At 38.3% G+C, this 13408-nt stretch overlaps 1 protein-coding gene across 7 annotated transcripts in view; it reads right to left on the reverse strand.

Annotated features, from left to right (window-relative positions):
• Positions 1–6848: 6848 nt before the first annotated feature.
• Positions 6849–13408, reverse strand: part of IMMP2L (inner mitochondrial membrane peptidase subunit 2) — an 821223-nt gene continuing 814663 nt past the window's right edge. For all 7 annotated transcript variants that reach the window (XM_044387634.3, XM_057304130.1, XM_026509501.4 and 4 more), the window contains one exon: positions 6849–7397. In XM_044387634.3, coding sequence (XP_044243569.1) covers positions 7278–7397 — 120 coding nt within the window. In that variant the 3' untranslated portion in view covers positions 6849–7277. The remainder of the gene's footprint in view (positions 7398–13408) is intronic.

Here is a 13408-nt window from a genome sequence, read left to right on the forward strand (position 1 = left end):
TTGACCCCTTATCACATATATACGGTTTTCAAATGTATTCTCTCATTCAACAGATTGCTTTTTCACTTTGTTGGTGTTTTTTTCTTTGCTGTGGGCCCACTTGTTTATGTTTGCTTTTACTGCCTTTTCATTTGGTGCCAAATCCAAAATATCATCACCAGTACTGACATCAGGAGCTTATTGCCTATGTTTTTTCCAGTTTTACAATTTTAGATTTTATGTTCAAGTCTTTAATCTATTTTGAGTTAATTTTTGTGCATGGTATAAGATAGTGGTCCAGTTTACTTTTCTTGCATGTGGCTATCCAGTTTTCCCAACACCATTTCTTGAAGATCTGTCCTTTCCTTATTTTATATTCTTGGATCCTTTGTTATAAAGTAATAACTATCTATGTGTATGTTTAGTTCTGGGCTCTCTGTTCCATTGATCTGTGTGTCTGTTTTTGTGCGAGTACTATAGTGGTTCGATTACTATAGCTCTGTAGTATAGTTTGAATCAGGGAGCATGATACCCCCAGCTTTGTTTTCCTTTCTAAAGATTGCTTTTGGCTATGGTGGAGAAGGGAGGCTTTTGTGGTTCCATGCAAATTTTAGGATTATTTGTTCTATTTCTGTGAAAAGTGCCATTGGAATTTTGATAGGAACTGTATTGAGTCTATAGATTGCTTTGGGTACCATGAATATTTTAACAATATTCATACTTCCAATCTGTGAGCATGGAATATCTTTCCATTTATTTCTGTCTTCATTTTCTCTCATCAGTGTCTTACAGTTTTTAGGGTGCAGGGCTTTCATCATTTTGGGTAAATTTATTCCTAGGTAATTTATCCTTTTTTGATACAATTGTAAATGGGATTAAACAAATTTATCTGATAGCTCATTATTAGTGTATAGAAACACAATGGATTTTTTTATATTGATTTTTGCATCCTACAACTTTACTGAATTTGTAGATTAATTCTAACAGCTTTTTGGTGCAGTCCTTAGGGTTTGCTATATATATTTTAACATATAATCTGTAAATGGTGACAGTTTTATTTCTTCCATTCTGATTTAGATGCCTTGAATTTATTTTTATTGACTAATTGCTATGGCTAAAACTTCTAATACTATATTGAAAAAAATGGAGTGAGGGTGGGCATCCTTGTCTTGTTCTTGATGGTAGATGAAAAGGTTTCAGCTTTTCACCACTGAGTATTATGTTACCTGTGGGCTTCTCATATATGGCCGTTATTATGCTGATACATGTTTCCTTTGTGCCCACTTTGTGGAGAGTTTTTATTATAAGTGGATGTTAAGTTTCATCTAGTGTTTTTTTTCTGTATCTGTTGAAATGATCATAATGATTTTAATCCTTCATTTGGTTAATGTCATGTATTACATTGATTTGCAAATGTTAAACCAGTTTTGCAACCCTACTTGGTCATGGTGTTTGATCCTTTTAATGTATTGTTGATTTCAGTTTGCTAATATTTTGTTGAGGACTTTTACATATATGTTTATCAGGGATATTGATGTGTAATTTTCTTTTCTTGTGGCATCCTTCTGTGGTTTCAGTGTCAGGGTAATACTGGTATTTAAAATGAGCTTGGAAGTGCTCCCTCCCCTTCTATTTTTTAGAAGAGTTTGAGAAGGACTGGCAATAATTATTCTTTAAATGTTTAGTAGAATTCACTAGTGAAGGTTTCTGGTCCTGGACTTTTGTTTGTTGAGAGTTTTTTTTTTTTTTTTTTTTTTTTTGAAGATTTTATTTATTTATTTGACAGAGAGAGAGACAGCTAGCAAGAGAGGGAACACAGGCAGGGGGAGTGGGAGAGGAAGAAGCAGGCTCCCGGTGGAGGAGCCTGATGTGGGGCTCGATCCCAGGACTCCAAGATCACGCCCTGAGCTGAAGGCAGACGCTTAATGACTGAGCCACCCAGGCGCCCCTTGTTGAGAGTTTTTGATTATTGATTCAGTCTCCTTGCTAGCAATTGATGTGTTTAGATTTTCTATTTATTCATAATTCAGTCTTGGTAGGCTGTATGTTGCTAGGAATTTATTAGTTTCTTCTAGGTTATTCAATTGTTGGCATATAATTGTTCCTAATAGTCTATGAGTAGGTCTGCTTTTTCATTTCTGATTTATTTTATTATGCAATGCCCTTCTTTGCCTTTTATTGTGTGTGTGTGTGTGTGTGTGTAAATAGTTTATGAGTAGGAATGCTGGCTTTCTCTTGATTTCCATATGCATGAAATACATTTTTCCATCCCTTGTGTGTGTCCTTAAATCTAAGTGATCAGATTTTTTAAAAATCCAGGGCTGCCTGGGTGGCACAGTCGGTTGAGCATTGGGCTCTTGGTTTGGGCTCAGATCGTGATCTTGGGGTTGTGAGATCAAGCTCCATATCAGCTCTGTGCTCAGTGAAGAGTCTGCTTGGACCCTCTCTCCCATCTTCTTTTGCCCCTCCCCCAACACTTGCTTGCTCTCTTTCTGTAAAATAAATATTTTATAAAATCAATTAAGCTACTCTGTCTTTTGATGGAAAATTTAATCCATTTACATTTGAAGTAATTACTGGTAGGCATGTCCTTATTAACATTTTGTTCTTTGTATGTATTATAATTCCTTTGTTCCTCTGTTCTCTTGTTCCCTTCCTTTGTGATTTTATGATTTCCTTTAGTGGTACACTATGTTTCCTTTCTCTTTATCTTTGGTGTATCTACTATAGGTTTTTGCTTTGTGGTTACTATGAGGCTTTTATATAAAAACTTATAACAGTCTATTTTAAGTTGGTAACAACCTAAGTTTAAATACATCCTAATGTCCTACATTTTTACCTTTCCCTCCCCTGGTTTTATGGTTTTGATGTCATATTTTACATCATTTTACATTTTCATCTTTTGCCTTCCTTAAGTGATTATTGTAGCTATAGTTACTTTTATTACTATTGTCTTTTAACCTTCATTCTAGCTTTGTAAGTGATTACCACCTTTTCTAATATTATTCTGGATCGTGTTTTGTTTTTTTACTTATTTAAGTAATCTCTACACCAAACGTGGGGCTCAAATTCACGACTCTGAGATTAAGAGTTGCATACTCTTCCTACTGAGCCAGGCAGGCACCCCTGGATTTTACTGTATATTTACCTTTACCTATGGGATTTGTACTTTCACATTTTCCCATTACTAATGTGTGCCCTTTTATTTCAGCTTGAATAAGTTCCTTTAACATTTCTTCTAAGTCTGATTTAGTCGTGATGAACTCCTTTAGCTATTGCTTGACTGGAAAACTCTGTCTCTTCAATTCTGTATGACAACTTTCCCAGGTAGAATATTCTCGATTGAAGGATTTTTCTTTCAACACTTTGCAGGCCAGAGGGACTGAGAGGATATATTCAAAGTTTCTGCTGAAAAATCTGATGCTTTTGTGGCGTTCCTTGTATGCAATAAGTTGCTCTTTCTTGCTGTCTGTAAGATTTTTTCCTCGTCTGTAAGTTTGACATTTTAATTATAATGTGTTTTGTTCCATCTTCTTTGGAACGCTGAGATTCCTGGATCTGGAATTCTGTTTCCTTCCATGGGTTAGAAAATTTTCAGGCACTAATTCTTCAAATAAGTTTTCTGCCCATCTGTCTCTTTTCCTTCTGGGACCCTATAACATGAATATCAGTCCACCAGATGTTGTCCCATAAGACCCTTAAACTAGCTTTTCTTTTCTTTTCTTTTCTTTTTTTATTCTTCGTTCTTTTTCCTGTTCTAATTGGATGAGTTCCATGACCTTGGCTTTGATTTCATTAATTCTCTCTTCTGCTTTACCAGTCAGCTGTTGAATCCCTTTAGTTTATTTCTCTGTTCATTTATTGGTTCTTCAGCTCTGTGACTTCTATGTGGTACTTCATTATATTTTCTCTTTATTGAATCCTCAGTTGTTCATGAATTCTCCTGAGCTCATTGAGCATCTTTGTAACTATTATTTTGAACTTTTAACAGGTAAATCATTTATCTCTCTTTCTTTAAGGACTTTTTATGAGGTTTTATCTTTTTTTCATTTAGAACATATTCCTGTTTTTTTTCATATTCATGACTCTCTGTTGGTTTCTATGCATTAGCTGCCATCCCTCCCAGTCTTGAAGGAGTGACCTTGTTTAGGACATGAACCTTACCATTCTTCTCTTCTTTAGCTCTTGGTTGTCTCTCAAACCTTTGTGATTGTCCAAGCAACCTGTTTTATTTCTGGTGGTTCCCAGTATTGGAAGGTATGCCAAGACCTGTCATGGCTCCTGGGGTGGGGTATCTTAGCACCTAGATTCAGGCTCTTTGGAAGCCAAATCTTTAGGTAACAGCTTTTGAAGTATGCAAATATGTACAGTTCTGTGGGATCATAAGTATAGTCTTGCTGGCCACAACAGCCAGACAACGTAGAAGTGTACCCTGGGTCTTCAGTAATAAAAAGTGGAGCAGCAGACAAGTATATACATATTCCTTTCTGGGAGTTGCTGGAAACCTGGAAATGAGGCAGAGGGCGAGTGCAAAGATGGTGTGCACTTGATGAAGTACAGGTGAGGTTCAGTGGAGTGAAGTCCGGAGCTGACGACCCAGAAAGAATTCTCGAGACGTCTTTGGTGCAAAAGGGTGGTTTATTAAAGCACGGGACAGGACCGGTGGGCAGAAAGAGATACTGTCCTGGCATTGTGAGGAATGGCCTATTTTATACCCTCAAGTGGGGAGGGGGCTAGGGGTAGCGTAAGTCTCTAAGGAATTTTGGAAGCAAGGTCTCCAGGACCTTGAGGAGGCTAGCTACTGTTGGGAAGGGTCATTTATTACCGTCTAATAAAACCTTAGTCATGAGACCCTTCAGATGTATATCAGTGGGCCATATGCTTGGGCGATGATTGCCAATACGTATCTTGGGGGGTTAGAGATAAAGGAAGTTTCCAAAGGAATTTTTATACTTTGAAGTAGACTTACAGGATCTAAAGTAGACTCACAGGATCTTGATGGAGGGGAGGGGGTCAGGCTAGGACTGCCTTTTGCCCTTAGCAAAGTATTAACATTGAGGCAGCTGAATTCCCAGAGGAATGTCACCGTGCCTGTTTCAATGGGCTGTAGGTAGTAAGGACTTTCTTTGTCCTTCAGGGCAGCCAGGAGTGCCTGAGGAAGGTTGCATGCATCCAGGGGTGGGGGGATTACAGGGTGTCAGCCTCTGCTTTGTCCTCAGTTTGCCTTCCGTTCCCTCATCACACTGACCCCTATCCCTGGCATCCCTACCTCTTTAAGCCCCTAGGTCTGTACTAGACCATATGTGTGCCCCTCAGGCCAAAGCTCCAGGACAAGCAAATAGGCCTCTTTAACAAAAGAATGTGATGTGTTTCAGTCTCCTGTGTTGTGTCCTGGGGGTGTAGCCAGACAAGAACTCTCTTTCAGATTGTTACCACAGCTAGGTGATCAAGAAGTGTCCCCTGGGCAGCAGCCATAAAAAAACAAATTACCATATAGGTTTCTGTCTGGGAGATACTGACACTTTGGAACAGGGCAAAGAGTACAAAGATAATGCCTGCCCTCTGAGGTCTCTGAAAAGGATTAGTCAGCCCTGAGATGTGTGTTTAATTAATTTGAAGATAAGCTAACAGGACTTTTTCACAGAAAGACTGCGCTCCTGCGTCTGTTGCCTCTTGCTGTGTCCTGGGGGTGGTAGCTGGTGAAGAACTCTTTCTCCATTGGTTCATATTAGGTGATTGATGCACTTATAAAAGTATATACTGGATGGCACAGTGATTAGGTCTGCCTCGAGTTGCATTTTTGAGGAGGTAATTAAAAATAAGCTGAGTTGTTTGACAGCATCAAGTATTAACTCTGCTGGTGATATTAGATGGCTAGAGAATATGAAATCAAAGAGCATTTATCTTCTCTCTGAAGAGATTTACAATCTTGAATTAATAGGAATCATACAGCTAGTGAGTGAGGCAGGAACGATGATAACCAGTTTGCTGAACTGTTAAAATATCAAATTCTTTACCAGGTGGTAAATAGCAGCTAGTCCCAGAACTGCTCTATCCCTGCCTGCCCTCAGTATCACCTCCAAACTCCTCTTCTGTGGGCCCCAGAATTTCCTATTTTCTAGCAACCAAAGGGTCAATGTCCTTACGCACTCAATATTTTACATATAATCCCAGCGGATGCATTTTGCCAAGAGACAAAAATTATGAGTATTTAAGTAAATAAAGGCCAGAGCATGAAATACAAGTTGGGAGATGGAAGTGATAAAAGATTGTAAGCAGATCTGCTTTTAAAAACAATACTTTTGATTGTACAGAACCTAAGTACTCACTGATATGTTGAATGAGCTACTGTAATGCTAATGAATTATTAGTAACAGCTGCTATTAATATGCATATGGCCTTGTACTCTTTGCATTCCCGACCACTAAGGAAGTTTGCATCCACATTTGCAATATAAATATAGACTTGTATGAAGGAATTTACCTCCTTACCTCTGCAGTTACAGGATCTATTATACTAACAAACAAACATTACCCCACTTTGAAATTGGTGATTTCAGTATAACACTGAAAATCATTGGGGGGGGGGGGGGTCTAAAACTTGGTTGAGCAGGAGAAACTTTTTTTCATTTCACTGGCAACATTTTACCAAATAGTGACTGAATACTGATAAATAGGTTTATTCATCGATGTGAACAGGCAAGAGATCACTCAGAAGTTTTGATTTAAAAGGGCTAATTAAGGTTTAATTAACTGTATGGAAGTATTGGTAGAATTGGTTCTCTTTTATTCCTTGCTTCCAAAAAAAAAAAAAGATAATAAATATTCCTCATTAATGGAGCTACAGGTTAAATAATACTCAAAACAGTACCTGAGCAAGTCAGAGTTTTATTTTTACATCACAGTTTACTGTTCCTCTTAACTGGCAGTCACTGCATTGTACACACTGTCAGTCACAATATAATTCCCATCACTGTTTCTTCATGTTCTATCTTAAGAGTAAATGACATTACTTATTTTCAATTTCCATATTCTTTCAGCAGCAAGCACCAAAATTAAAACTCAACAAATTCCCTGTAAGATATGGGAATAAAGTTTTCATATTCCCAAAGATCTGCAATTTTTTGGCATTAAACAATAGGGTATTATCATTAAACACAAAATCAGTTGCTATTTAAACTCTTTCTTGAATAATGCGGACCATTTCATTTGAAACAAGCTTTGCCAGTCTGAAGGCTCCTCCTCTCCAAAGAGTGGTGTTGGATTCCCAATGCCAGCAGCTGAGGGAGCTCCATGCCATCAATCCTCTTCTCTCTGAACTGGCAAGCGTTCTGGAGGAAGTACAGATTCCAACTTCTGCCAGCGTTCTGGAGGCCACAGGATATGTGTAGCATGGGCATGTAGAAGTCCTAGGGAAACCTGAACCCATGAGAGACACAAAGAAAGCAAGAAATTATTTGATCATTAGTATCTTCAAGACAGAATTTGATCCAGGTCTGAAATTCCTTGGAAACATTTATATGGTACTTTTCTAGGTGCTTTATATACCTAAATGCCTTTAAATCCTCACAATTATTTAAGGTAGGTATTACACCCATTTTGCATATAAGAAAACTAAAGTTGGGCTGCTCAAAAGTCCTACAGCAACCAATTGGTGGAGGCTGGCTTCAGGGCTGAGCTGTCCAACCCCAGGGTCTGCAACCTTAACCCCCATCCTCAGTACTTCCTATGGAGTTACCAGTATTTTAGAGAGACTTGACTTTGTGGAAAAGTCAGAGAAATTTTTTCATAATGAGTATTGTCCCACCTACTGGCGAGCATCAAGAGTTAGATGTGAGACTAAAGGCCTTCCTTGGCAACTACATGGAGCAACCTGGAACTAGTGATCACAGAGGGAGGTGGAAAACTAAGGGAAAGCCAGCAATGGAGAATAGGAAGCAAGGAAAAAGAAGTATAAAGATGACAGATGGCAAAGAACCCCCATCAGTAGACATGTGCCTGGCTTAAGAGGAAGTCACTAGAGGGAAGCACTGAAGGTTGAGCCCTGAGAAGGAAGGAGCCTTTAAAGACATATTAGAGCCACCAGCTGCAGTGAGCAGAATGCCTGCAAAACTGTTGAAAATGCAGATCAAGGAAGGCCTAGCCTCAGATTACCCTTCAATGAGGAATAGTCCAGAAGTCTGTCTTTTGTTGTTGATGCTATTAGTGTTACTATTAGGTGATATTTTTTAAAACTTAGACTTAGCACATATCTATTTAGTGCTAGCTATAAACCAGATACTATGGGTCCACTTTTTATTTTCAAATGTTTTTCCTATAAATTGGAGCTCCATAGAGATTAACATACAGACTGCTTTCATTGAAGTTCTCTTTGCTAGCATGTGCATTCAAGAAATCACATTGATAACTAGAAATGTTTTTTTTTTAAAAAAACTTCACAACTTGGAATACAAATAAAATAAGCAAAAGGCTATCAAGAAGCCCACAGGCCCAATAAAGAAATATTACTGTGAAAATCAAACCTACAGAAAATGTGGTTGGGGGAAAAAAAAAGCTCTATTCATCCAAATTCACTAGTGATTTACATTCTGTTGCATTTGTTACTTTCTCCTTATATGCGTGTCTATATACATACACTTTTTAATGAACCATTTGAAATTTGCTGACATTCTCAATTTACCCCTAATATTTCCATGTGTCTCCTCAGAACTAAGACTCTTTCCTACATAAACACAATACATTATATGTAAGTTATTAAGTAATATTGTATCAATATATAGCCAATATTCAGAATTTTCCAATTGTCCCAATAATGTCTTTTATAGCTGTTTTTTTAATCAAGGATCAAAAATTGCATTATTTTTGTTCAGGCCTGTCGCCTTACATTTATAATTGGTTGATTATTCCCCTCCTGAAATGTTCTTGGCAATAACAACAAAGTACTTGATAAGCCACTCTTCCTATTCTGCCCTGTCAGAAGGCACAAGATAGCTGTCCCATTCTCGTGATGTGAAGTTTGATCACTTGACAAAGGTGATATTGACCAGATTTGTCCTCTGTAAACAAATCGTTTTCCTTTTATAATAACTAATCTATGGGATGATATTTTCAAATATGTAACTATCCTGTGTCAACATTTCATCTAATCATTTTAGTGTCTCTCAAGGAAGCTGGTTTGTAAAACCATCTAATTATTTTAACATCCATTGATCATCCTCCCTGAATCAGTTGATTACAATAGTGAATTTCCAAATTTATTAATCCTTTTATATTTATTAGCTGTCATTCTTCTCTAAAGTGATTCTCCTTCCAACCCCAAATGCCTCTTCTAATATCAAATATTTCTTTTTTATTTCACAATCTCTTATGAGTTCTTGGTTAACAGGTCTCCATCAGTTCCTTACTCTTTGGTACCAGTCGATGTTACAGGCTTACTTGTACTTTACACCTGTTCAGCCTGAAATCAGACATCTCATTAAAGAGGCTTGGTTTGACCCAGGAGTACTGTTTAGAAACCAAAGCCTGCTACTCTATGTACTCATTGCTCTGAGGGTGTCTAAAACCCCAGGGTTTTCCCTCACTTTCCCCCGTTCCATATTTCTCTTTCCCTTCTTCTAGAGTCAGCACTCTGGCTCCCAACCACAGAGTGAAAATCAAGGTTTCTTTGCAACTATTTTAATCCTTAAAATACATCTCATTTTAAGGGTTTATTTATTGGAATTTGTCCTTTTCCTCCTCCACATTGTAGCTGTATTAAGTACTGTTAGGTTTGTTTCCATTTATATTCGAGTTTAGTGTGCTTTTGTTATTCTTTTCGATTAAATGTTATTTTTGAATATATATACACATTTGCATGGTTCAAAAGTCAAAATTATTCTTAAAAGGTAAGGTTGGCAGAATGCCCCAACACACACTCCAAACATGTCCATATCCTAATCCCCAAAAGGTACGAGGAGGCAGTGCTACAGAGCAGAGAGGATTAAGGTTACAGATGGACTTAACGTTGCTGATCCATCAGTTGATACTAAGGTAATGAGACTATCTTACAACAGCCCATGAACCCAAATGTAACCACAAGAATCCATAAATGTAGACGAGCTATGCAGAAGAGTTAGATTCAGACTGAGGTATTATACTGCCGGATTCTGAAGATGGAGAAAAGGGCCATGAGCCAAGGAAAGCAGGTGGCCTTTGGAAACTAGCAAGGAAACAGATTATCCCCCAAGAGGCTTCAGAATAAATGCAGCCTTGATGGCACCTTGATTTTAGCTCAGTGAGATGTATATTGGACTCAAGGGTTGTTTGAAGCCACCATATTTGTGGCAATTTATTATACTAGCAATGGGAAACTAATACACAAAAATTACATTCCCATCTACTACCACACCTCTAAATGATTATTTCCATCAGAATATTTTTCTTTTTTGGAAAAAGAAACCCAAACATACACTCATTTCTTTTTTCCTCTCATACCAAGGGTAGACTACTACACCTTCCCTTTTACACCTTGCTTTTATTCTCACCAGTATACCTTAGAAACCATTTCCTAACACTTCACAGAAAGGGAGTCTATGTTTTTTTTACAACCCCCCGCCCCTTTGTGATTCTAATTAATGTCATTGGGAATCCAGGATCTGAATTTGCCACTAAGCATCACATCCAGAAAAAGCAACCAACTTTAAAAAATCCTTTGAATATATTCTGGAACATGCTAAATAACCATTCCAACCATGTTAACTGCCAGGAGCCTACATCTAAATGGTCTGTCATAGTGAAGTTTTTATTTTTGTGTTTGGGCTCAGGACAGCTGGTCTCCATCTTCTTTTTAGATTTGATAACTGCTACTCAGTTGTTCCTCAAGCCTTTATTTATTTGCTGTTCCAAGTTGGTTAACTTTTCTCATATGATTGATTTGCCAGGGCTCCTGCCAATATATTTGCTTGCTGCTTGGTGATTGATTCAATTTTTTTTTTTTTTTTATCAACCTTCATTTTACTAAAACCTAGGATTCTTTTATTCCAAACATTTATTAGGTATATTACGCACTTCTTGGAAGAAAAAAATCTCACAGATGCAGAGTATTAGTATTCTTTAAAAGTATGGTATGGGATGCAAAATTTAAGCATTTCTTTAAGAAAGACTAACAGAGTGCCTTTGTATTCTCTGTTGTCACAGATCTTCATTAGTACGTATACAAAGGGCATAGTGAATATAGGACAGAGAAAATCCAGGATTAATCCAGAAATAAAAGAACTTAACAATTAAAAGCTATACATCAGGTATAGTTTTGGTTTCCACACATACTGTATTAATTAGGGCCCTCCAGAGAAACAGAACCAATGGGATATGTGTTTGTTTATATATAGAAATAAATTTATTTGAAGAATTTAGCTCATGCAATTATGGAGGCTTGGTGAGTCTATCTAATGGGGAAGGCCAGAAGGCGGAAGACCCAGGAAAGAGTTGCAGTTTAATTTCAAAGGCAGTCTGCTGGCAAATCATTTATTGCTTGGGGGAGGGCAGCCTTTTGTTCCATGCAGGCCTTCAAGTGACAGGATGAAGCCCACCCACGAATTGGAGAACAAAACGCTTTACTCCAAGTCGTCTCATCTAAATGTAAATCTCAACCAAAAACACCCTTAAAGAAACCTTCAAAGGGCTGGGCACCATAGCCCATCTAAACAGACACACAAAAGTAACCATCACACCTGACAAATAGAATCCCCCTCCTCCTGCTTACTCAGTGTTACACTCTGTGCTTATACACCCAGGGCAGTGTTCTGAATGACTAAGGCATCCAGACACATTTAATCCTCAGTGATGCAGGTTGTATTATTGTCTCTGTGGTGGAGGAAACCTAGGCCTAGCACGAGATTTTCTGAGCCAAGAATGAAGTGTATGCCCTCTGGCTCTTGAACCTCTTTATCAGGATCCATCATTTATTTTCCAAATGAGACACTTTGACCATCAAAGGGGGCACTTAAGTCAGGATAATAGTAAAATGGAGCCGTCCTGGACAAATCAAGATCAGGTCAACTTAATCATATTGCTGTCCCACATACCTTCCTGAAACACCTAGATTGGTCAGAAAGAAATGATTGGAGCTGTATTGTTTTCTGCGAAACTCTTATGTTGAAGCCCTGATCCCCAGTACTTCAGACTAGGACTGTACTTGGAAATAGTTACCTCGTTAAAGGTTCTAAGTTAAAATGAGGCCATCAGGGTGGCCTTAATCCAATCAGGCTGGAATTTTGTCAGATGAGGACATTAAGACACACAAAGAAACAACAGGGGTGCATGTAGGGACCTAGCAAAAAAACTGGCCATTTGCAAACCAATGAGCAAAGTCTTGGAAGAACAAAACTTGGTGACACTTGATCTTGGACTTGTAGTCTTTGGAACTGTGAGGAATTTTCTGTTGCTCAGGCCATGCAGTCTATGATATTTGGTTATGGCAGCCTTAGCAAACTAAGACATGAATAAAAAGGAATACTGCGCTGGAAGCTAGTTCCCTAAGATGTGCCAATACTCACTCAAAATAGGGAAACAAACATATTGAAGAAAAAAAAGAGATGCTTAAGCATGTATAGGGATACCTAGTTTTATTAAGCATGGTGGCAACACTGTGGTGAGCAAGTCAATCAGCACCATTTTCCAACAGCATTTGCTCATTTGTGTCCATGAAATAATGTAAACATTATCAAAATGTGACAGACTTCTATTTGTTATGGTGATCTGTGATGTTACTACTGTAATTGCTTTGGGGCTCTACAAACTGTGCGTGTTGTGACTCTCTATGGGCTGGCTGTTCCCCCATGCCTTTCCCTCACTGCCCACCTTCCTGTTCCCTGAAGCAGCAATATCAAAAGTAGGCCAATTAATAACCCAAAAATGACCTCTAAGTATTCAAGTAAAATTAAGAGTCACAGGTCTCTCCCTGGGAATCCAAACTATAAATCCTTGAACTTAGTGAGGAAGCATGTCAGAAGCCAAGATAGGCCAAAAGCTAAGCCTCTCGCGCCAAACAGCCAAGTCGTGACTGGAAAAGAAAAGCTGAAAATTTAAAAAGCTACTGCCATGAACACGTAAGTGGTAAGAAGGGGAAACAGCCTTGCTGCTGATGTGGAGAAAGTTCTAGTGGTCTGGATAGAAGAATCAAACCACCCACAGCATTCCATTAAGCCAAAGCCAGACCAAGGCCTTAACTCCCCTCAGCTCTATGAAGGCAGAAAGGCGAGGAAGCTGCAGAAGAAAAGTATGATTTAGCAGAGGTTGGTGCAGGAGATTTAAGGAAAGAAGCCGTCTCCCTAAGGAAAAAGAACAAGGTAAACCAGCAAGTTGTCCCGAAGATCTATTTGATATCATCAATGAAGGGAGCTACCCTAATGGCTACCCTAATGAACACTCTTCTATTGGAAGAAGATGCCAGC

This window comes from Ursus arctos, unplaced genomic scaffold (assembly GCF_023065955.2).
Source record: "Ursus arctos isolate Adak ecotype North America unplaced genomic scaffold, UrsArc2.0 scaffold_3, whole genome shotgun sequence".
NCBI classification, from domain to species: Eukaryota; Metazoa; Chordata; class Mammalia; order Carnivora; family Ursidae; genus Ursus; species Ursus arctos.